This window comes from Sebastes fasciatus, chromosome 5 (assembly GCF_043250625.1).
Source record: "Sebastes fasciatus isolate fSebFas1 chromosome 5, fSebFas1.pri, whole genome shotgun sequence".
Lineage (NCBI taxonomy): Eukaryota > Metazoa > Chordata > Actinopteri > Perciformes > Sebastidae > Sebastes > Sebastes fasciatus.
This window is the reverse complement of record NC_133799.1, coordinates 16,796,281-16,819,367: the sequence shown is the minus strand read 5'-3', so window position 1 is coordinate 16,819,367 and position 23,087 is coordinate 16,796,281. Positions and strand designations below refer to the sequence as shown.

Sequence of the window (23,087 nt, the reverse complement as noted above, 5' to 3'; positions counted from 1 at the left end):
GCTGAATTTCCTCAACCAGTCAGACACTCACTGGGGCCATCCCTCTCCAGTGGAAACAGTGAAGAGAGTGAGCAGAGCCCAGATGACGTTGTCGTAGTGAAACTCGTGTCTCTTCCACTCTCTTCTCTTCACCTCTTTCTTGTCCTTTGCGTAGTCAATGTAGTAACCCCTGGAAGAGGAGGAGGAGGAGGAGGAGAAAAGGTAAGAATCATACACAATTTGAAAGGATATTGCAACATTTTCAAAGCCTTTATTAACTTTAGTGTCTACTTTTCTGAGGACATGGAGCCTAAACAATGTTTCATTGACTGAATGAAGGAAGGAAGAAAAGAAGTAAGGAAAGACAGATGAAGGACAAAGAAAGAAAGGAATAAAGAAAGAAGCAAATTAAGAAAAAACTATGTAATTAGGTGGGTAAGAGGGTATGTGGAAAGATCACAACATCTGAAGTAAATAAAGAATAACTAAGAAAGAAAGAAAGAAAGAAAGAGAGAGAGATGAATGCAGGAATAAAGGAAGGGAAAAGGAAGGAAGAGTATTACTGGCAGTCCTTCTCTGTGTCCTTCGAGCTGTCGTTGCAGTAGAAAAACTTCCCCTTGAAGAGCTGCACGGCGATGACGGCGAAGATGAACATGAAAAGCTTATAAACGATCAGGATGTTGAAGACGTTTTTCAGAGACGTCACCACACAGTCAAAGACCGCCTGGAAGAGAGAGACGTGAGATGAAAGGTATGTGGTGAGATCAGGGAATCGGGTCTGTGCAGACGTGCAGATACTGCAGCAAGTGTGACATTTCATTGTCAGTATATTCTCTGTTGCACATACAGTCACTATCTATTCAGTCACATTTATGGTATCATCACACAGTAGTGCAGCTGCAAGTAGGGACTGTTTTGCAAGCTTTTCTTGGTGCGTTTGAATCCATATGGTAACAATCTGAGACACGAATCAGCTGTTGTACATGTAGGAAAATACCAAAATCACACTCTTCTTCACTCCCTCTCCCAGTGAATAAGAAGATATGTGTGTATCTGTTATTTACAGCTCTGTGTGCATGGTATTAGTCACAATCCCAAAATGAATACCTGTTAGCACACTCAGACGGTCCTCCAGCTGCCTCTCAGGCTGCCTAATTCCTTGCCTTCACTTTTAACTCTCCCCTCTCCTCTCTTATTGTCTGCTTATTCTTTGTGCTCTTTAGTTCTCCTGTCTGCAAATCAACATCTCAGTTTCAATTTTGTATTATTTATTTTTCCACCGAGGAGCGTATTTGGTGCCTTGGGTGCTTTCACAAGCCATAGTTGGTTTGGCTTGTCTGAATCAGAGTGAAATTGATACTTGTGGTTTGTTTTTCTATTTAGTCTGGTTCGATATCACAGTGCACAAATTAAAGCAGACCAAATCATATAAAAAAAATTGCTGAGGGGCGTGTACAAAGGAGCAAATTTATCTTTTTCACCTCGAGAGCTGTCTCTTCCATGCAGGGAACGGCAAAATTTGAAATATTGCTGTCTACGTTTTTTCACTTTGACTCGGCAATGATGTACTGTGTGCACAAATCCCTTCTCTTTCAGTTATCTCTGATGACTTTATAAATGTCACTATTATTGCATATTGCATATATTTAGCATATTCTGTAGGCTATGTTCTCTTCGGCCCAGATGTCAAGCAAACATCAGACTTCTGCAGAAGGATGGACATCAGTCGCTTTTGTCCAAATGAAGTCAAGATGGATGTTTGGTCAAAATATTACACAATATATCTTTTCAACTTTTAACTAAACACTACACATACAGTACAGCTGATTATTAGACAACCGGTGTCATGTGTCATTTTTAACATTTGTCTAACATATATCTTTTCATTAATACGCTCATAATAACAGATATTGATAGAAATATACAAATGATACAAGTATGGAAACAAAACCAAGATATAAAAGACACCATCTGCATCTCTGACCTTGAGTTTAGGAAGTCTCTTGATGGTCTTCAGCGGTCTGAGGACACGCAGCACTCTCAGAGATTTGATGGTCTTAATGTCCCGTCCTTTGTTGTTTCTGGACAGAAAGACAGACAGTGTGAGCATCACACCATTGCAGCATACAGTAGTAAATATCACATTTTGATTTATTTTTCCCCACCTTATTCGTCCATCGTTACATTATGTTTAATCTGACATATTCTACTTATGTTACACTCTGAATTTTGCTCATTTAAAGTATTTCTTCTAAGAGAGGAAGACTTTTTAGTTTTTTACCCAAGCACATTGCTGCTGGTCAATCCCACAGGGGCATCACCCACAGACGGAGAAGAACAGGAAAGAGGGACACGTATATTAACAGTTATAGAGTTAGAAACGAAAATGGAGGAGATGACTGCATGAAGAGAAACAACATTTACAGCAAAAATAGCTCATTTACAGCTGATTTAAAGACACTTTGATGTTTAGACATATGATTATTGCATGTGATCCATTAAAATAAATGATGTGACTGACGAGAGGGCGAAGGCCACCAACGCTCCCACGACCACGATGAAGTCTAGGATGTTCCAGAGGTCTCTGAAGTAGGAGCCGTCATGGAGGAGTAGACCCTGGTCAATCATCTAAGGACAAAACAAGATTGTGCAATGAAGAAAAGTCCTCCTCCAGGATAGTTTGCAGGGATGGAGTCAACTTTAAATTAGTTCTGGGCTACTGTAGAAACATGGCGGACTCCGTGAAGAGGACCTGCTCCCTATGTAGATATGAAGGGCTCATTCTAAGCTAACAAAAACACAACGATTCTTAGTTTCAGGTGATTATACAATAATGTAAACATAGTTATGACTATTATATTCCATTACTGCTAATAGATCCCGCAAAATGCTACACACTGTTCCTTTAAGGGGTCACGAGCCAAAATGGTTGGAAACTGTGTGTCAAACAACAGTTTCTTTTTAATTTGTTATCAGACTAAGTTGTCTAATCTCCATAGTCCTTCTGATGTGGTAGAAAAACAAACAGGGACTTTGGAGTTTAGTTGCTGAGTTTAAGGGTTGTAGCTCCACAGTAGAACCATCCTGGAACTGGTACAGTTGGAGCGGCTTGGTAGCTGAATGGTTGGTTCGATTCCAACCGTGGGACCTTTGTTGCATGTCAAACCCCCTTCTCTCTCTCCCTATTTCAAGTCTGCCACTACACTCTTCATCTGTCCAATAAAGGCAGAAATGCCAAAAAGGTACATTTATGTTTTACCACTATTTCTTGAAATCAATCGCCACACAGTGACATATCATTATCATGCCACCTTTATACAGTAACTCACCTTTATAATCATTTCAAATGTGAAGACTCCGGTGAACACATAATCAAAATACCGCAGAACCTGCAGCAAGTGTGAGACAGAAGGACAGTCAAAGAGAAAGTTCAGAAAATCAGATGCATCTAAGATATTACACAGATAATAAAAATGTGTTCTTCACAAAAAAATATGAAATTTTTCAACGTGTTGTGTTGATTTTATGACATACAGGACTATTTTACTTCACAGAATCTCAGCTTGTGGTTTAGTATGAAACAATCCCCTCAAATGATAGCAGTACAACACAATATAATTAGCCTAATCCCTCCCATAAACAACCCGGCTCAGTGTGTCTTCGACTGCAATTTCCTCGCTCATCAACGCTTTAACTGCCCCCCATCAAGTCACATTAGCTGCCTGTTGCAAAACAATTTAAGGAAGTGTTTTATTCAAAATCTTTTTTCTTTAAGGTACTTTTGCAGCTTAGTATAGATGAAACTATGAGACCCAAGGCACAGATAAACAATGATTGAAATTGTAAATCAGGAGATGGTGGAAACAGCAGAAATATTCTGTCTTTTGTTAAGTCATTAATGTTACAGCTGTCTCTGTGCCAGACAGATGATATATATAATGTACATGAATGTGAACACACTAACCTTATTCCAGTTAGAGGAGGTGGCTACAGGGTCCTCAGCAGCCAGCGCTATACTACTAGCAGCTATGACCAGCAGGATGGACATTTCAAAGTACCTGAGGTTGACCACGTAGTGACACGCTCGACGCACCCTGAGGAAGAACAGATGGCAGAGTGGAGACGTGAGGCAGAGGTCAGGTACCATATCTGCTAAGAGTAAGACTGTGTAGGCTTAAGATGGAAAGTTACTGAAAGTTACTGGCAGCAGGATTGAACAACATGGATGTCGTGCAACAAATCTTAACTAAAATGATTAAACTCTGAATATGAAAATGTCCAAGTGGTGGCAAGTACATGTGATGTTTGATGCTTGTATTATAAGTCCATCCTCGTGGAAGCAACTTACGGGTTGTCAGGTTTGAAGATGAACATGCTGTCTGGAGTCACAGTGATGACAGGCTTTGTCTCCTCTGCCTCCTCCTTCTCTGATTTACAGGTTTCAGGGTCCTTACTGTTGACTGGAGAAGGTCAGGAGAAAAAGAAGACGAGGTAAGGACCATAGACTGTACAAAATATGATGCAGCAGAGCAGACAGCTAGCAGCCTGGTACAGCACTCACCTGTCACTCAGAGCGGCCACGTCCTCATTATGCTGAACTTTAAGCCTTAATATAATTTAAACAGGTGTGTTGTTTAAAAATTCACCTCCATACAGGTGTTATGAACGTGGAAATTAGCTATATATTAGCTATAGCTATTGTACCAGGCTGTAAACATGTTTATTTCTACTGTAAAAAATTGGGCATTTTAACATGGGGGTTTATGGGAATTGACTCGCTTTTGGAGAACTGCAGTTTGGCACTTCGGTAATGGCTTCATTTTTCAGCACCGGAAGTAGCCGCTTGTTAAGAACAGGTGTGAGGAGCAGGAGTAGAAGTGTAGGGTGGAATGAGAAGATGGTACAGTGTGGATACAAACAAGGAAGGAGGCCTCACAACACCACTTTAAAACTTGCAAGCTTAGTTTTCAAAATGTGATTTTAATCTGGAAAATATCCGCTGAAAATAGATTGAGCCCAGTATTAGTAAGCTGAATCAGTGAGCTCTGAGGACTAGCTTAGACTTGACAAGACTCGTGGCTTCTAAAAAATGTCTGAACTGTGGAGGCAACAATTTAGCTTAGGTATAATTCGTATGAAATGAAGCGTGACTCTGCATCTGCATGGCCTATTTCTCGTCTCAAATACCTGTGATCGTGGAGAGCTCCAGACACGACTGAACGTTGGGCATCTCAACGATCACACTGGAGCTGAGCTGAGATTTGTCCTCGTCCTGTTCTGTCTCATTGTCTTCTTTGTTGCTCTCCGGGATGACAGGAGGAGGCGGGTCTGATGGCTGAGGAGGTTCTTCCTGCTTCTGAGGACACTGGTCACCAGTCTGGTTGTCTGGTGGGTCAGTGTCTCCTCCTTCATTCCTGTCATCCTGTCTGGAAACACAGACACAAAGACATTACTGGACAGACAGGAGGACAATGATATACTTACAGTGTCGGTGCTGTCTGGTGGTGAATCTATAGCCCTAAAGCTACGGGAACCACTAACATTGATGCATGTAGATGCAGGAATTCATTAACGGGGGATCTGAGCAATACGCTTAAAGGACAAGGTCAGTTCTTGGTCAGCTCAGTATTGCATGATGAGAAACTGTTCACTTGTTGTGATATGTGTGACAGCCACAGCACCATGAATACCACTGTGGCACAATAGCAGAGAGGCTGAGGGGAAAATCTGTAACCTTGTAATTAGTCTGCTGTAGCATGGAATGATCTCACTCAGTGAGAGATTACAGTTGTTTCTTATACTCAATTTACTCTGAAGTTTTGGTTACTTGGTTGACATTAATGGGGAAACCATCTTCATAAAGGTTGATGTTCACAAATGCAGAGAGGGTCGGAAATGTTGCACAACCCCGATGCACCTTGGTGGTGGAACATGAACTGCCCCCAGTTATCACTTGACAGGTTGCATGTTGTTCTACTGTTGGCAATCTAATTAAGGCATGCCCATAATAATAAGAAACATGCAGCCAAAATGCAATAGGCAATTTGAGTGTGCAATCATTTCTGAGATCCCAAAACATTTCCTTATCCATAATAAATAAATATTCACAGCGCAGGTGAATCTTGTTTGTGCTGAAAATTGACATCTTAAAGGGACAGTTTACCCCAAAATCAAAAATACACATTTTTCCTCTTAGCTGTAATGCTATTTAACTAGTGCTATTTGTCGAGATGTCTGCCTTCTCTCAAATATAATGGAATTAAATGGCACTCACACAAGATAATCCACAGACCTTGTTGTGAGCAGTTTCATGTAGGAACTATTTTCTTTATCCCAAACTACACACGCCAACCGTATCGCTGCACAGAAGGAAACATGCATCTATGGACAAGAGGCTCGTGCTTGTGACAGCGTGAGAAGTAAACATGAATGGCTTCCTCTTCTGCTGAGATGTGCGGTCATAACATTAGCTAGCTCAGGTGAGCTCAGGAGGCTCAGGAGAGCTTCCCGTCCATGAGTAGATGAATGTTTCCTTCTGCGTGGTGACACGGTTGGCGTGTGTAGTTCGGTTCGAGTGCCGTCTAGTTTTTTTATATTCGAGAGAAGGCATACATCTCTACGGCTGATATCTCCAACACTCTGCAACTCACCCCAAAACAACATAGATTGATAAATAGCACTACAGGTAAGACGGAAAATATGTATTTTTGATTTGGGGGTGACCTGTCCCTTTAATAGCTTAATCTTGCGTTGTAACAGAGTCCTGTGCTTAGATTTGTGTTGAGATTTACTGCGTATATCAAAGTTAATGCCTGTATTTTGTTCCATAACATCTCCAGGTCATTGACAGTCACTGCATTAAACATATACAGTAGATGTGACATCCTGGGATGAATCTGACTGGGGACCTTTGTTTCATCTTATTCCCGTCTCTTCTCTAAATCGTTCCTGTCTCTCTACACTTTGATTCCACCTGTTTATTAAATCTGAAACACGCTGCCAAACAAAAACAAAAAGAACATGTTGGCTGAGCAGCTGTTGGTCTGTCTCACCTGTTCTCATCAGGTTTGGACACCTCTTCTTCCTTTTTGGTCTCTGCCTCCTTCTCCTCCGCTTTACCTGGATTTCTCCTCCTCTCTCTGCTCACCGAGCGACTCGCCAAGTGGCTTCCATTCCCGGGCGATGAACCCTGACTTCTGGCCCCGTTCTGATGGTCACAGTGACGCAGCGCCCTCCTGCCCCTGATCCCACCATGACCTCCCATCTCAGGAGTCAGTGAGTCAAGGTTATCTGGTGGTCTGAACTTCTTTACTGGCCTGTGTTGATGCTCGCCATTCAATCTGGGGCTCCGGCGCTCGCTGACGGTGTTGTGACTCTGATTGACGCCCAGTTTTGTGCTCTCAGTGATGGAGTCTGATTCAGAAGGCTCTGGTATGACCACAGACACAGATGCATCAGGAGGGTTCGTAAGATCCAATGACTCCGGTGCCACTGAGGGTTCAGGTATGTCACCAGAGAGGGCGGCATCCAGAGGCGTATCCACAGACGTGGAGGACCCTGGAGCCTGGTTCTTGGACGGGGAGGCTAAGGGGTCCGTCAGGTGCTTCAAACTCCCCGACTGCGTGTGCTCCATGGCCTTGCGGTGTAGTGACTGGGGAAGTCCATGCTGGCTCTGGTTTGAATCAGGGGGTCCGTCCTTCTCCTCGCTGGGGCCGGTGAACAGGACCTCTCGGCTGGACATCTGGCGGTTTCTCCGCAGCTGGCTGGTCCTCTGCTCCCACACGGACATGGTCATCCTTTTTCTTCTCTCTCTCCTGGACATGAAAGAGTTAGAGGAGTTGAATGGTGGGGGTGGGCGGCCCTCCCTGAGGCTGCCCTGGGCCTCCTGCAGGGAGCAGGAGTAGGTAGGCCGGCTGCGATGAATGGCTCTTTTCCTGTACAGGTAGGGCCGCCTCCTCCGGCTTCCCCTGAGAAGAGAAAGAAAAGACCAAATGTCAATATATAGAAGCAGACAATTTAGTATATGCAGCGCCACATTAAATATTCAGAAGGTTTAAATTAAGGTTAAAGGGACAGTTTGGGTGTTTTGAAGTGGGGTTGTATGAGATACTTATCCATATTCAGTGTTGTGCGTGAACATGCTCATGTTTTTGGTGAAAGGTGAACTGAATATATCCGTTTGCAACTAATGAATGTGAACATGAGCCTCGTTAACTTTCAGGACAGTTAACGAGGCTCATGCACTGTGTGAGCCCAGTGTTGCCGGCATGGCAGTGCAATCAAAAGAGCAGAGACAGACATCAGCCACTGTCTATTTCATCCCCGCCTCCAAAGTCCCAAAAGTCAACTTGACAAGCGAGCGAGTGCTCACACTCGTTAAAGCCCCGTGCTCGCGGGCCCTTATTTGTGCACGTGGAGCAAAATTGCCCCCTTGCGAGGATGCTTTTCCGCCCGCAGATACTGTTCTGTGGTAAAGGCCTGTTTCTCCAAACTGGGGGTGTGTGGACTGTCATCTACTGTAGGTAATACACTGACTATTAATAAGTATCTCATACACCCCGCTTCAAAACACCCAAACTATTCCTTTAATGTCTAGAATTTGGTTTGAGACGTTTCATTTTAGCTTGTACTGTTGTCTATTTATCCACATCTGAAACCAGTTTTGTTTGCATGCTGTGCATTCACCAAAAGTCAAATTTAATTCGAAGTAGAGTTTCTGCATCTGCTTAAAATTCTACTTTCTAGGTTCCCTTTCCATTTTATGAAATGTAAATTAGCAATCAAGACATTTGAACCAAAAAATGAACATCACAGTGCATGTACTAACAAGCGTTTTGGTCTGATGTTCGAGCGGTTTATCAACAATAAAGAGCTATTTCATATCAACATGAAGCAATTTACTGGGTCGATGAAGATGTTAGGCGATAAATTAACCAAGCCAGGAACTGTTGTGTGACTGTAATAACAAAAAGATGCAGAATGAAACCAGTGGAATAGATATAAACAAAGGTGGAATAAAACAAGGTTGGAGAGTTTGGAGGTACAGGACAGAGCATGAGCAGAACACTATACAGGATGAGTGTGGGACATTCACCCATTTAAGAAAATCAGACAGGCGTTAGTGAGAGATTCAGAGAGCTGAACAGACAGTGTTACTTACTGGAACGTGGACTCTCGTGTGGTCCGTGTTATCAATGAGCGATTGGTTGAAAACAAGACATTAGTGCTTTTGTGAGCAGAGACAAAACAGACCAGGAGACACACAGCAAACGATCCTAAACACCAAAGTCATCAAAACAACTGTGTGCAGACTGTTAATGCCATTTAGCAGCCGTTCTGAATTTGTTATTCATATGTAAAACTACTCTTTTAGAAGATTACACTCACAGATGAATTATTTATTTAACATTCAGTCACTACATCATGTAATCTGTTTGCAACAGAATATTTCCACTGCGTACATCCTCTCCTTTAAATGTTTGCAATGAATAAATTTGGAGGTCAAAAGCTGACTGGACTCTTGATGCTTTGCTGTGTGTCTCCACTGGAGCCAAGCGGCACATTGACAAACAAGATGGATTCAGTATTAGAAACAATTAAACAACATTCATAAAACATCAACAGTAAGCACAACATTGATAAGAAGACATTTTAAGTAAGATTGAGACGTTAGACAGTCTGAGCTACAGTATGGGTACAGGTAGAAAAACACAGAGATGGGCTCCATCAGCAAACACAGGAAAAAAGTACATATTTAGAAACCCTTCGAGCAAAACCACCACACTGGGATGCAGCTCTTAACATCAGCCTCACCTCAGAGCACTCAGACATTAGCATTCTTTTGGGACATGCTAGTAGAACTAAATGAGGAAATTCATATGCAGAGCTTCAAAATGTTAGTCTAAAAATATTCAGAATACTCAAAGAGTATTTGGGAGAAGGATTTCATAATGGAAGAAAAACTGCACACACACACACACAATGAAAAACTATCCAAATATTCTAGTCTAAAGGCCTAGATACACCAACCCGGCCTCAAAGAACTAGTGGTGATGAAGGCCGACTGTTGCGTTGCCTCACGTCCCCTTTCCTTGGCCGAGAAGTTGCACTTGAACACACCACAAAGACTACAGCCGATGGCCAACTAGCACGTACATTCTGCGCCTGCGTGAGAGGTAAGTAACTATCCCTAACAGCAGGTTGCGGTAGTCTGTATTCATCATTCAAAAAGGGAAACTGAAAGACCGAGGACTGCGGATATATAAGCCATCAGAACGTACGTGCTAACTGGTCGTCGGCTGTAGTCTTTGTGGTGTGTTCGAGTGCAACTTGTCAGCCAAGACAAAGGCGTCATGAGGCGATGCAACAGTCGGCCTTCATCGCCGCTAGTTCGTTGATGTCAGCTTGGTGTGTCTGGGCCTTTAAGTATCACTTGTTATACTGTTCATGACAAGCAGGGTGTGTGTGTAATTTCTGTTTTTCTTCCTTTGATCATGCCGACCAGATGCATGCACTCCCAAAGTGAAATCATCATCAGCCTCCAACATGCTGCATCTCTATTTTTTTTAGTGAGCAAATGCTGTCATGCAAGTTTCTTCAAGGTCAGCGGGGGCAGGTACCGCCGGGGTTTCATAGCTGACATCGGGCGATGAAACCAGAGACCCTTAAAAGTTCAGAGTGTCCACTCTGAATACAGATGGCGGCCCAGATGACCCCGTGGTATTCTTGTCTCCTCTATGGGCTCTGACAGGAGCCTGACCCTCAGCTGGCTAAACCGAAAACTGATGCACATCTCTCTAGTTTTCTTTCTGCTCTGTTCTAATTTAATTTCTGTTGGGTACGTTTTAGGAAAATTGCCTCCAGATAGAGAGAAAGACAGAAAGCAAGAAGGTGCATAATGTCATGTTAATAAAATATTATCTTGTAAAATCTTCCACATGCCCATGCAACAAACTGCTTGTTTCCCAATACACAGCGTGCATACAGAGCCAGAGGTCCCCACTCTTGTGCATGCACATGCACTTCCACCACCTACGACAAGGCAATCAATCCCTGAGAAAAAAACACAATCTATTCTGCGAGCTGGAAACCTGAGCATTGAGAAAACAAGGTCACGTTATCAAAATTTTCCACAAGTGAAAACACTTCAACAGATCAAAACCTGCACACACGTTATCTTTAAACTCTTTACTAGCAACGATATCTGCTGAATCCAGAAGTATATTACTGTAATGGACACGCCATGTTAATTTGGACACTGAGTAACCCTGTCTCCATGACAACATCATAAGCACCTCCCACCCTGGAGTGGAACCAGTAACCATGGAGACGTAGACTTCAATTTGGAGCAAATTACAGTGCTGGGAGCAGAGGCTAGATAGTAGACCTTTCAGTAAAGACGCATCAATAAGTCTCTAGTGGGACGGCATCAAATAGTGATTCTCTCAACAGGCCCTAAGTGACATTTAAGTGCACAACTTGAAGCTCTGTATTGATGACCCTTAACCTCCATCTATAACTGCTCTGCATGAAGGGGTTAGTAAGTCAAATCTACTCGCCATTTGCTGGGGTCTACAGCAACTCGTGCTAAATGTTTGCACTGCTGGTCAGTCCTATATAGACAACCCCTGGAGGAAGGAAGGATGGAGAGGAAGAGAAAGAAAGAAAGACGGAGGAGAGGAGGAGGTCAGGCAGAGAGATCGGCTGCATACAGCACTTACTCTGAAGACATGAAGGAGGACAACGGTCCGACCTCCTTTGCCTTCTGCAGAGCGTGCTTCTGGTTGCACGCTCTCTCGGCTTCCTCTTCATCCTGATCAAAAGAGGGAAAAGAGCAAAAGGCGACTGAGCAACTGGAGCATCTGTGAGTTTAAATAATTAAACAGAATCAAAGTGATGAGAGGAGATGAGAGCAGGATTGGACACGGTGGGCGGAGTGGAAAGATTATTAAGACTATTTAGCATTTAGTAACAGACTCTAACAAGCAGATAAGACCAGGCTTGTTCTTTCATTTTCACTTTTTTATTACCTTGGTAAGTTCTTGTGCATTGGCGAGGTTATCCACAGCGATGGCCAAGAAAACATTCAGCAGAGTGTCTGGTCACAGCTGAATTAAGGATGTGATCAAAGTGCAACTGGACAACCTTGCTGTGAGACAGCTATACAGTCTGTTTCAGAAGGGGAACTGAAGCTGGTATCTATGCTCTCGCCAAAGCCACCAGACTCCATTGAAAAAAACAGTAATTTTACCTCGCAGAACACGGAGGTTGCTGGTCTACCTCTGCCTCGACCGTGTAGTTTGTTTGTTTCTTCAGTTTCCCATCGGAAAGGGCTGTCTGACGACAAGGTAAACCGGTGAAAATATTCTAAATATAGAGCACACTTAAACTGATATTGATATTTTTGGTGGGCATTTCTTTTAGGTGTGTAAAATACGTTTTACTACAGGCCGCGTTCACAGCAGTACATTGATTTGCTTTCGTGCGATAACTCCCGTCTGCTTCCCCGTCATCTACTGTAGGTAATATACTGACTATGGATAAGTACCTCATACAACCCCACTTCAAAACACCCAAAATATCCCTTAAAGTGCTGTACGACATTTCGGAATGAAAGCTTTCATATTTCATTGAAATAGGAGTAATAAAGGATACAGTTTCCAAACAGTGTGAGCACTATAAAGTAGATAGAGGACCACATGCCAGACTTCACTCCTCCTTGAGAGCGAATGCCGTTGTACATCACCTCGTTCCAGTCCTCTCCAGTCAGGATCTGAGAAAACACACAACACAAAAACAATATTATCCACAAAACTATCCCGAGCATCACTGTTGAGCTTAGCTATAAACTCACCACCTGCTAAAATGTTAATTACATTTCCTGTACATCGTGACTCGCTGTAGTAAACGTGTGTGAAGTAGAGAGCAATAAATTATCAGGTTTATTTCCAGACCTGAAAGACAGTCATGATGGCTGCAGGAAAGGTGTCAAAGTTTGTTGGGGTGTAGTCTTCAAAGATGAACCTGTGAGAAAAACACACATATGGTCCTTAAAAAAGCAGAGCTGAGTCTAGTTTTTATTTAATTTTTCGGTCAGAGAGAAATCAATTCTCCTCCTCTCCGACCGGCTGGCTGATGTTTTTTTTTCCATGTGCTCTGTATTCCAGTTCATACACAAGGCCAGCCTATATTGAAGTGACAGCTTGTGGAAACAGCCATCGGCTCAGGGGAAAACCAAGCAACAAAGGCTGTGACAAAGAAAGTTTGAAATCTCGACCGAGCTCGCACAGTCTGTTAGTATAATGAAAATAACTGTGGACAGGCTATAGGACAATCTACCCTCCCCTAAACTGTGTGCATTCAATAAAGAGGAAGCTACTGATTAATGACGTATGCTTGTTTTTATGTTTGTAAATGTGTCTTTACTGGAACCACAGGAAATGAGTAATGAGCCGAGTGGGAGAGAAAAACTGTCTATATTTTCTACCGGATGGATTAGATTTGTCTTCCTGCCTGGGTGGCTCCTCACTTTACTCAATTTCTTTATTTCTTTACTATTTAGTGTTACCTTCCACCGAAGAGCTGCATGCCAAGGAGTGCGAAGACTAGGATGAAGAGGAAGAGGAGGAAGATGAGGGAGATGATGGACTTCATGGAGTTCATCAGAGAGACGACCAGGTTTCTCAGAGACGCCCAATACCTTGACAGTCACAAAATATTACATATTAGTGCAAAAAATATTTTGTAAAATGTGAAAAATGTAATACTTTACTTTTAAAGAAAACTTAAAGGGGAACTCCACTTATTTTTCACATCAAAGTCTGTTTACAGGTCTTGAGGAGTACTACTACACATGTGAAAAAGGTTGTTTAAAGCCTTTTGTGGCTCTAGAGGGAACCGTGTGAAGTCTGATAAAATTGCCTCAAGTGATGTCACTTGAGTCAGCGTTGGTTGGCGCTGAAACTACAAGTTTGAAAATGAAAAAAATCTGCAGGTGTAGAGTTAGAAAGAAGTGAGCTCACCCACCCGATTCGACTGTTATCAGGCCATTAAATAGGCGTTATCGGTCGCTATATGCACCATAAATGTGGGTCATTAGGGGCCGACTACACCTACTACGTTGTAAAACTGAATGAAACGTTACGTTTTGAACACAGACAAAAAGGCTTCTTTAGGTTTAGGCAACAAAACCACTTACTTAAGTGGGAAAAACATCATGTTTTGATCCTGTGTTTTGTGTCCCATCCATTGCCCCTGACTGCCACCCCATATGGAGTTTCACACTGTCTATACTACAGCGTCTGACTTCCGCTTCTGCTCCAGTCATTATTACTGCGGTCACTAGAGGTCGCTGTCGTCTTCTTTTATACCTTCTTTCATTGATCTACCATGTGAATAGATGATAACACCTAATAGTTGGTTTAGTAGGCCCCTATTGACCTACCTCTATGGTGTAGCGACCGATAATGCCTATTTAATAGCCTGAAAACAGTCTAATCGGCTTTTGCTGAATGTAACTTTCTTTTTGTTAGGAATAAGAATGTCATGGGCGTATATTTAAATATTTAAGTTCCCGTCAGTCTTTTTTGTGGTTTTGTCTTGTTTTAGGGTGCAAGACCGTATTGTTTGATGCACATCTTTAAAGAAATTAAATAAAACAGAATCCCCCACACAACACAAAATATAGAAAACTGCATATCACAACAACATGAAAAACTTAACATGACTGCTAGCTTTCAGTCTACAGTGAAATGCTCCGTGTAAATAATGCGAAACATCTCAACAGATGGCAAAGAATGAGGACGGCTGCAGTGCTAACTTGGTGATCTTGAAGATCCTCAGCAGACGGAGAGCACGCAGGACGCTGATGCCAAAGGAAGTGCCGGGCCTGAAGAAACCCCACAGCACTTCAAAGATGCTGCCAACGATCACCTGCAGACACATATATTCACATGCGTCTTTAATAAAAACGCACAGGAACAAATGAGTCTAGACTAACAGCTCTGACAGAGTGACAGGGAGAAGTAAGATAGAAGCAGAGAAGATGACAGATACAGAGGAAGAGAGGGCTGATGCAGCATAATTTAAAAACACAAGCAGTTGGATTTTGGGAAAAACAAATATGTAGAGAGGGAGACGGGGTACTGACACTGCAGTCAAAGCAGTTGAAGGAGGAGTGGAAGTAGAGCCGCGGTCCTAAGCTGTACATCTTCAGAAACATCTCAGTCAGAAATAAAGCGAGGAACAGGAACTCTGCATAGTCTGGAACAACAACAAAGATAGGTATTTAACTTCTGAAACTAACATAGACAGTTATATGATTAAAAAATATACAACAACCTTCAGAGCCATTTGATTGACTTGCAGTGACAAAAAAGTGTACTGAAGGTACAGCGTGTAGGATTTGGAGGCATCTAGTGGTATGGTTGCATGTCGCAACCAACTGAGTACCCTTCTGCTCACTCCTCCCTTTCCAAGCTCACGTTACCGCAGTTTCCCAAGCTTGTCGGAGAACTACGGTGGCCTTCAGGTAACGTAAAAATGTGAAAGGCTCTCAAGAGCCAGTGATTGGTTTGTCCGTTCAGGGCTACTGTAAAAAGGAAGGGCTCATTCTAAGCTAACGAAAACACTTAGTTTCAAGTGATTATACACTAATGAAAACATAATCATGAATATTTGTATTCCATTTCTGCAATTGATCCCCCCAAAATGTTCCTTTAACTGCCTAAAGGTGTTATTGAAATGAAGTGTGACTCACAGAGGAAGTTGGACAGCCAGAGGGGCTGGTTGTGGTGAACAATGGCCACACACAGCGTGTTGAGCGCCACCAGGCCCAGCACTGTCCAGTAGAAAGTGTGCGTCTTCACCACCCGGCGGATGGAGATGCGGAGGAGACGCTCTTTGCGACGGAAAAACGCTGTTGGACCTCGCTTGGCACTCCTGATACTTGCTCTGGTCATGGGGATGCCTGCGGGTGTTAGCAGGAGTCAGAGATACTGTGGTCTAACTAACAGTGCTTGTACAGCATGTTCCTGTTCCAGTGTCAAATATGCATTTCTACAGCTGCAGCAGAGCTCAATGTGCCCTATTGGAGTATGCCTTACACTTTATTCGCCCATATTCATGAGCCTATCCAGACTCCCACTCACCCACAGAAGAGATGTCGCCATATTGTTCCTCCCCCGGTTGCCCTCGATGCACCACATCCATCCCTCTCCTCTTGATGGTAGTGGCTCTCTTCAGCACTGCGGACAGAGCAGGTTGAACATAAAAAGTCCCAGAACAAGATGTTCAAACTGTACACAACTAATACATTCTGTGAAATTAGAGCGAACATACTGTGAGGATAGAGACACAAAGCCGACTTTTTGCGCCACATGGCAACAAAACACTGTTTACTTGTTGTTTTGATCACATTGTGCTGAATCAGTGAATAGATTTTTGACTTTTTACTGGTAGTATGTTAACGTGGCCCAAAAAAACTGCCTTGTGCATGATCAACCCAACACGTTCTCATCCTAGCTCATCACATACTGGCGCTTTGTCATACTCCTTGGCATCACTATAGGTTTAGGCAACAAAACCACTTAGTTAGGTTCAGGAAAAAACATGGTTGAGCTTAGAGGAACAGTGTGTAGGATTTAGCGACATCTAGCGGTGAAGTTGCAGATTGAAGCCTGTCCTGTGTGCCAAGCGTGTAGGATAACTACGATGGCCAACGCAAAAATGTGAATGGTCTTATAGAGCCAGTTGTTATAAGAGAGTAGGTCATCTGGAGCAGAGACAGTGCCAAGAGTTTTTTTGTGTGTGTATGTGGGAAGTGAGTGGTGAAGCAAGAGAGAGAGAGTGGCAGTGAATGTGTGTGATGCTGTGAGCGAACAAGTGAGTAAGTGGAGCAGAAGACAGAGGTAGTTTAGCTGTGCTTTAGCAGAAATAAATGCTGCAGCTCATCAAGACCAACAGAGGTTTCCCGTGTATTTTTTCCCGACGACCGGGGTGATGTAACAAACGAGTGACGTTATCGACTCCCAGGAAAAGTTAGGTTTGTCCGTTCTGGGTCAATGTGGAAACATGGCGGACTCCATGAAGAGGACCCGATCCCTATGTAGATATAAACAGCTCATTCTAAGGTAACGAAAACACAACGATTCTTATTTTCAGGTGATTATAAACTAAAGAAAATTGTTATCAATATTATATTCAATTTCTGCCCCTAAATGTTACACACAGTTTCTTTAAAACCACTACGTTTGTCAAGTGAAAATGAAACCGAACGTTGTGAACAGGGGACACAAACAAACAGCTGATTGTAACGTGAAAGGGAAACTTAACATACGGGACACTAACAGTGGTCTCCTGGATGAAAGCCTTGTGTTTGTTGGACCCGTCCACCTCCTGTCCTGCCCGTCCAGTGTGTGTCTTTTCACTCTTTAATCAACATTACCACAGTCACTCCAGGAGCCCTTTCTCTGAACGTTTACTGTTGCAGCGGATGGGTTTACATTGTAGATAATTGAAAGCCCGGTGTGTCTCATACAGGCGCTAAAGGGTGCCTTGTGTGTTGGTATCACACGCTGAGGGACGTGACAAAGCCTCGGTATCTGACGCCCTGGGAATGAGAACGGGCTGATCACCCTTACATCTTTAAGACACTAACAGTTAGACTCAAGCAGTATCCAAGTGTGGAAGCTTATAGTGCAATGGAAAGATAATGATGAAGCAAATGATAAGAAGAAATCAGAATCTGCATGACAAGCTAATGTCTGTGAAGTTTCAGCTGAGAGGGAAAGTTGAGCTCATTAGCGCTGCAGTTGAATGAGATAAAAATGATAATTTAATGTTAGTGTAATGATCCAAACAGCTGAATGCAAACCTTCTGCTGCTATTTCATGATCTCCCGTCATGGCAAACCATGCTCCGAGGCGACTTGACGGTCCATGCATTTCTCTTATTTCAGCTGGTGTCATTCAGTATCAGGGCACACGCCGTGCAGTGCACACATGCCGAAGTGATTGTGATGAGTATGTTTTGACCTTTTTCTGCTGAGTAATGTGTTTATGATTACCCTTCATCCTCTCCTACCAACCCCCACTCACTCCTTCCTGCTACCTTGTGATTTCTGAATCTACTCACAGTCAATATTTGCTTTGGGGAGTTTTTTTTTACAAGCTGTTGATCAAACACACAGATACACAAACATATTGCTGCCATTTCACACACTGGCGCAGACGCTGAGTCCTGTCAACACACACACATACATACACAGACCACTGGTTGCTAAGGCAACCGCAGTGCGCCACCTTTTTAATCAAAGCTCTCAGAGCTTACGCATTTATTTCAATCACAACAGCTGGAGCCACTATCTGTTTTTACTACAGATTTGCATCATTCAATTTATTTTTACCTTGTCAGAGTGTCTTTGTTCTTCAAGTCACAGAAACATACTGAACAAGAAACATACTTGAGTAAGGATTTGCTCTCCTTTTTCTACGTTGACGTGTTGGTATGTGTGCTTTTGAGTGGCAGTGTGTTTGTGTGGTGAATGAAGTGGTGAAGTTGGTGAGGGAGGGAGCAGAACAGAGGACGGTTCTCACCATAGCCACCACCTGTACTCCACTCTGGGAGGCTCCTGAGAGCTGCCAATCAATCAACATTTAATAAAAGCCCTGCTGGTTTAGCGGGGAGGAAAGGTCACAGTAGAGTTGAGAGGGTCAGAGCAGGCACCGGGTCTAGTGCCAGGTTTACCACTATCACTGCTAAATCTCTCTATGTTGCAGTGAGAGTTGCAAAGAGCGATGTAATGGTTTAAATTGATATGTGCAAGTGGACTACACTCAATACAATATGTCCTGAACTGATATACTGTATTGTGCTTTTTTGTTGTTGTTGCAATTGGGGCCAAATTTCAATTAAAATTTTCCAGCTCAGCAGTGAAGTTTCAACAAGACTAAGAGACTACATCCGAGCTAGCGGTTCTGTGAGGCTGTAGGCACAACAATGCTTTGAGCTAGCCAGCATGATAACATGTTCACAATGCTAAGATTTATGACAGCAAGGCCTGATACCCACTGCCGGGCCTAATGATCGGTCACAACATCATTTAACATTCATAGGAATGCCCTCCTAACTTTTGGCACATTTCACTTTGACTACATGCTGATGTTAAGCAGGGATGATGTTTACCATCTTAGTTTAGCATGTTAATGTGCTAAGAACAGCTGAGGCTGATGGGGAGGACATTAGTTTTGCAGGTATTTGGTGATAAATCAAAGTACTGGACAAAATTAAAATTTTGACCTGATAATGCTAGATGAAAAGTTAGAGGATCACCTAATGCCTAGTTCACACTACACGACTTTACCCCTGAGTTTAAAAATCTCTTTTCCAAGAGTGTCCTGGCCGAGATAGGCAGCAGCACAGTTACACGGTTGCAGACATAAAACAAACATAATTTTAAACAAAGACAAAGAGCAAATTACAGAATCATAATGTATCAAAAAAACATTCATCAAAATTCAGAACATCTACAGGCCAGGTGTGGTTGCTTCCAACTCTTTTAGAAGCACTTTAATGACAAATTAGCGTTGGTTCGGCGCTCGCAAATCGGTGCTCGAGCACTACGTGTGAACTGCTGGCCGATGCGTCGCAGACACATTCCAGATATCTAGCATGCTAAACATCTGGACCTGTCGGAGAGTCTGTCAGGGAGCTACAGCCAATGAGAGCGCACAGACCGAAGTTGTCGAGGAACCTTGAAGAAAATAAGTAAATAGTAAAGCTGTGTGAAACAGGCTAATTTGTGAAAACGTGTGCCAACGATAACATCAACACGCATGACTATCTATGTGCAATTTGCGCATGGTATTACAAGTTTCACCATGTCGCTTCTCGAGTGTGTTTTCGTGACAAAACGTAGGTTGGGGACCAGATGCATTCATCAGGGATTCCTCCTGGTGAAAGATCTTGTAGTGTGTGACCCCCTGTCGCCGGTAAGTCATATGGTGTGAAAACCACAACGACTTCAAAACTCCCAATTACAGCAAGTTGTGTAGTGTCAACAGTACTGCGATCTGATGACTTTGAAAGTCATGTAGTGTGAACTTGGCTTAAGTCTGCAGGATTCATCCTGGAATGTTTGAACAAAAGTTCAACATGGCAATCCATCCAACAGTTATTGAGATATTTCAGTCTGAACCAAAGTGGTGGAGAGACTGACCCACTGACATCGCTGTTGCTTGCCGCTAGCATGGCTAAAAATGATCAACCAGATTGAAATGTAATTCAACTTTACCGGAAAGAGTTTTTATTCCTATATATGCATCTTAAAAAATCGTGTGTAAACTTAAAATCACAGAAAAATACAGACTCTAACAGCATTATGCTTGAATAGCCTTTATAAAGCATATCTGCATCAAGTGTACATGCCAGCATTAAACTGATTCAGTCAAAGAGAGACACAATCTTAAGCAATGTGAGGATAGCAGAAAGACAATGTGCACAATGACACCTGGGAAAACAAAGATCTCTGCTGACTTACCATCGAGGGCAGAAGATCCTGAATTCTTATTCTCCTCTGCGAGCATCACTTCCTCTGGAAAGCAAAAAGTCAAACCACAAACAGAGATGAGCAGAGGATGATGGCTCAGATGGAAACAGATATACTGACATCTTTATCTCAGCTGTGCTGGAACAAACAGCTGACAAAAAGCATCAGATAGGCATACGTTCAACACTTGACAGGATTAGTCATAAAGCTTAAAGTGAAATATCGATTTTGCTTTTCTCATTAAGAGCCAAATCCTTGGTCTCCCTGAGCCGTGATTGGGACTAAAGCCACCTGCTCTGTCGATCCAGGCTCGGTAGCCATTGAGCTCCCTCTCAATCTGCTGTTGGCGTCTCAGTTTCATGAAGGCCCTGCGGTTTTCCACCCTCTCCCTCTCCTTGGCAAATTCACTGCAGAACAAAATCAAACCACAGAATCACTTATTTACCTTTAAGGGTACAGGGATTTATAGTCACATGGAGAAATAATTCATCTAGGAGACAATCACCAGGGGAAAAAGCGCTTGTTGTCTTGAACTAAGCTCTTCTCATTGCTCATTCAATCATGAGAGGAGAGGGGAAGAGAGGAGGGGAGAGGAGAGGAGAGGAGAGGAGAGGAGAGGAGAGGAGAGGAGAGGAGAGGAGAGGAGAGGAGAGGAGAGGAGAGGAGAGGAGAGGAGAGGAGAGGAGAAGAGAGGAGAGGAGAGGAGAGGACAGGAGAGGAGAGGAGAGGAGAGCAAGGCAAAGGAGGTCTCTTCTCCCTCACAATGGAGATAATAATGATGTGGATCCCCCATTAACCTTTCTGTAATACTAATTAACTTGTGTAGACTTTAACACCACATACTGAAACAGCACAATTTGGCTTGACAGTAGCTAGTTTGTCAGCCACTCAACCAGTCAGTGAAAAAGCAGCATACAGTGTGTTGTCTGGCTTCCAGCCTGCCAGATCCTAAATCAACAGGAAAACAAAACCAGCTGACTGTACTGTATAGCTGTGGCCCATTTCAAGGGCTGTCTACTCTGAAGGATGTGGAAGGACTAGGACCAGAAAACTAGACTGAGCCTGCACCCACTCTACAAAAGATTCAGTCAGAGACCAAAAGTAATGATGCATTTGAGCGACTCTTAGTCACTTAAAGGGTAGCTTTGGTATTTTTCAACCTACTTTCTCATGTTTTTGTGTCTAACTGACTAATAGGGACAACAATTCATGAAATTGGTCCAGTATTGAGGGAGAGCGCTGTAGACGGAAGCTGTTCACAGGCTGCAATGTAATCCTATTGGGGCAAGCTGGCATCGTCATTTACGTCCACTAGAAATGCTTGTTTTTGCCATGACAGGCTCTGATTGTTATAATAAGTGTCTGACATGGAAGGACTCTCGCTCAAGGAGAAGTCTCGTTCTGAAATCTGGCGAGGTGACGTGTTGCTGGAAGACAGTGGTGAAATAGTGAATACATCCATGGTGGAAACACTGCGAGGGCCAGCCGGTTTATTTCTCTATAGGGTCCTTTCCATAATGTTGTCAGACACTTATAATAACTATCTGATCCTGTCAGTGGCAAAAACAAGCACTTTTAGTGGACGTAACGTTACATTGACGCTGTCCACTTGCCCTCACAGCTCATTCTGCGGCTGCCGGTTACAGTGTTATACTGGACCGTCAATACTGGACCAATTTCAAAAAATGTTGTCCCCATTAGTCACTTAGACACAAAAATCATGGGAAAACAGGTTCAAAAATACCTAAGTTACCCTTTAAGACACTCCCTTTGTCCTTCGTTGGACATAAGGCCACAATGAGATCACTGAGGAGTTTTGGTAACACATTTTTTTTTTTTACAAGGTGCTTTTGATAGAGCCACACCCAACCCCCTAACCTGAAGTGTCGGTGTGCTGTATTTGCTAAAGGCCCCTCACCTGAGACCAATCTGGCTTGGGAGCTAAAACTCACACCAACCTCTCCACTTAAAGTCATAAAGTCAAATGTTTCATGTGGGTCACCAGAAGGTAGCATTAAATAACTGACCACCATGCTATGGATTGTAATGGCAACTAAGAGCCACCAAGGACTTGCAACACCAGTTGAGTACTGCAAATTCTGCAGGAAGGCGGCTGCATTTCTTAGACACAAACAGGCAGCCCCTTAACTGGAACATTTTAAGTCTGTCAAACACCTCACCTTCACAGAAAGTCTTTTTATTTCATAATTGGTTGATAAAGGCCAATGAAGTCAACATGACAAGCATCATAAAAAGCTAGTGAAATTATGTTTTGTCCTACCCAGAGAGGACTCCCAGCACCAGGTTCAGGACGAAGAAAGAGCCGATGATGATGAGAGGGATGAAGTAGAGCCAGTTCCAGTTGGGGCCCAAGGCATCGTCGGTCTGAAACATCAAAATAGATCACGTCAGGCTGTATCGGACTCATGCTGCCATTAGGATACACAGACACTACTACACAGGTGTAGGTGTTTGGGTGGCTGCAGGGGGTTCAAATCAGAGCGCAGGCAGGGCATCGAACAGAGACATCATGTGTATTGATCTACTCTAGACTCACAGGAAG

General features: G+C 43.1%; 1 protein-coding gene and 1 long non-coding RNA gene across 2 annotated transcripts in view; one reads left to right on the top strand and one right to left on the bottom strand.

Annotated features, from left to right (window-relative positions):
• cacna1ea (calcium channel, voltage-dependent, R type, alpha 1E subunit a) overlaps positions 1-23,087 on the bottom strand; it is a 126,214-nt gene that overhangs the window by 16,150 nt on the left and 86,977 nt on the right. Inside the window, exons 9-30 of the mRNA XM_074635359.1 lie at positions 22,806-22,909; positions 20,816-20,931; positions 20,516-20,569; positions 18,573-18,614; positions 16,128-16,223; positions 15,737-15,946; positions 15,128-15,240; positions 14,798-14,910; positions 13,547-13,678; positions 12,933-13,002; positions 12,634-12,751; positions 12,009-12,076; positions 11,700-11,791; positions 7,032-7,946; positions 5,167-5,405; positions 4,328-4,439; positions 3,944-4,073; positions 3,309-3,368; positions 2,501-2,607; positions 1,964-2,060; positions 543-703; positions 32-169 (exon numbers count right to left, since the gene is read on the bottom strand). Coding sequence (XP_074491460.1) covers positions 32-169; positions 543-703; positions 1,964-2,060; positions 2,501-2,607; positions 3,309-3,368; positions 3,944-4,073; positions 4,328-4,439; positions 5,167-5,405; positions 7,032-7,946; positions 11,700-11,791; positions 12,009-12,076; positions 12,634-12,751; positions 12,933-13,002; positions 13,547-13,678; positions 14,798-14,910; positions 15,128-15,240; positions 15,737-15,946; positions 16,128-16,223; positions 18,573-18,614; positions 20,516-20,569; positions 20,816-20,931; positions 22,806-22,909 — 3,287 coding nt within the window. The remainder of the gene's footprint in view (positions 1-31; positions 170-542; positions 704-1,963; positions 2,061-2,500; positions 2,608-3,308; positions 3,369-3,943; positions 4,074-4,327; positions 4,440-5,166; positions 5,406-7,031; positions 7,947-11,699; positions 11,792-12,008; positions 12,077-12,633; positions 12,752-12,932; positions 13,003-13,546; positions 13,679-14,797; positions 14,911-15,127; positions 15,241-15,736; positions 15,947-16,127; positions 16,224-18,572; positions 18,615-20,515; positions 20,570-20,815; positions 20,932-22,805; positions 22,910-23,087) is intronic.
• Positions 11,082-13,358, top strand: LOC141767760 (uncharacterized). Its single transcript, XR_012593928.1, has 3 exons — positions 11,082-11,514; positions 11,590-11,842; positions 13,146-13,358. It is a non-coding gene; the product is annotated as an uncharacterized LOC141767760 (long non-coding RNA).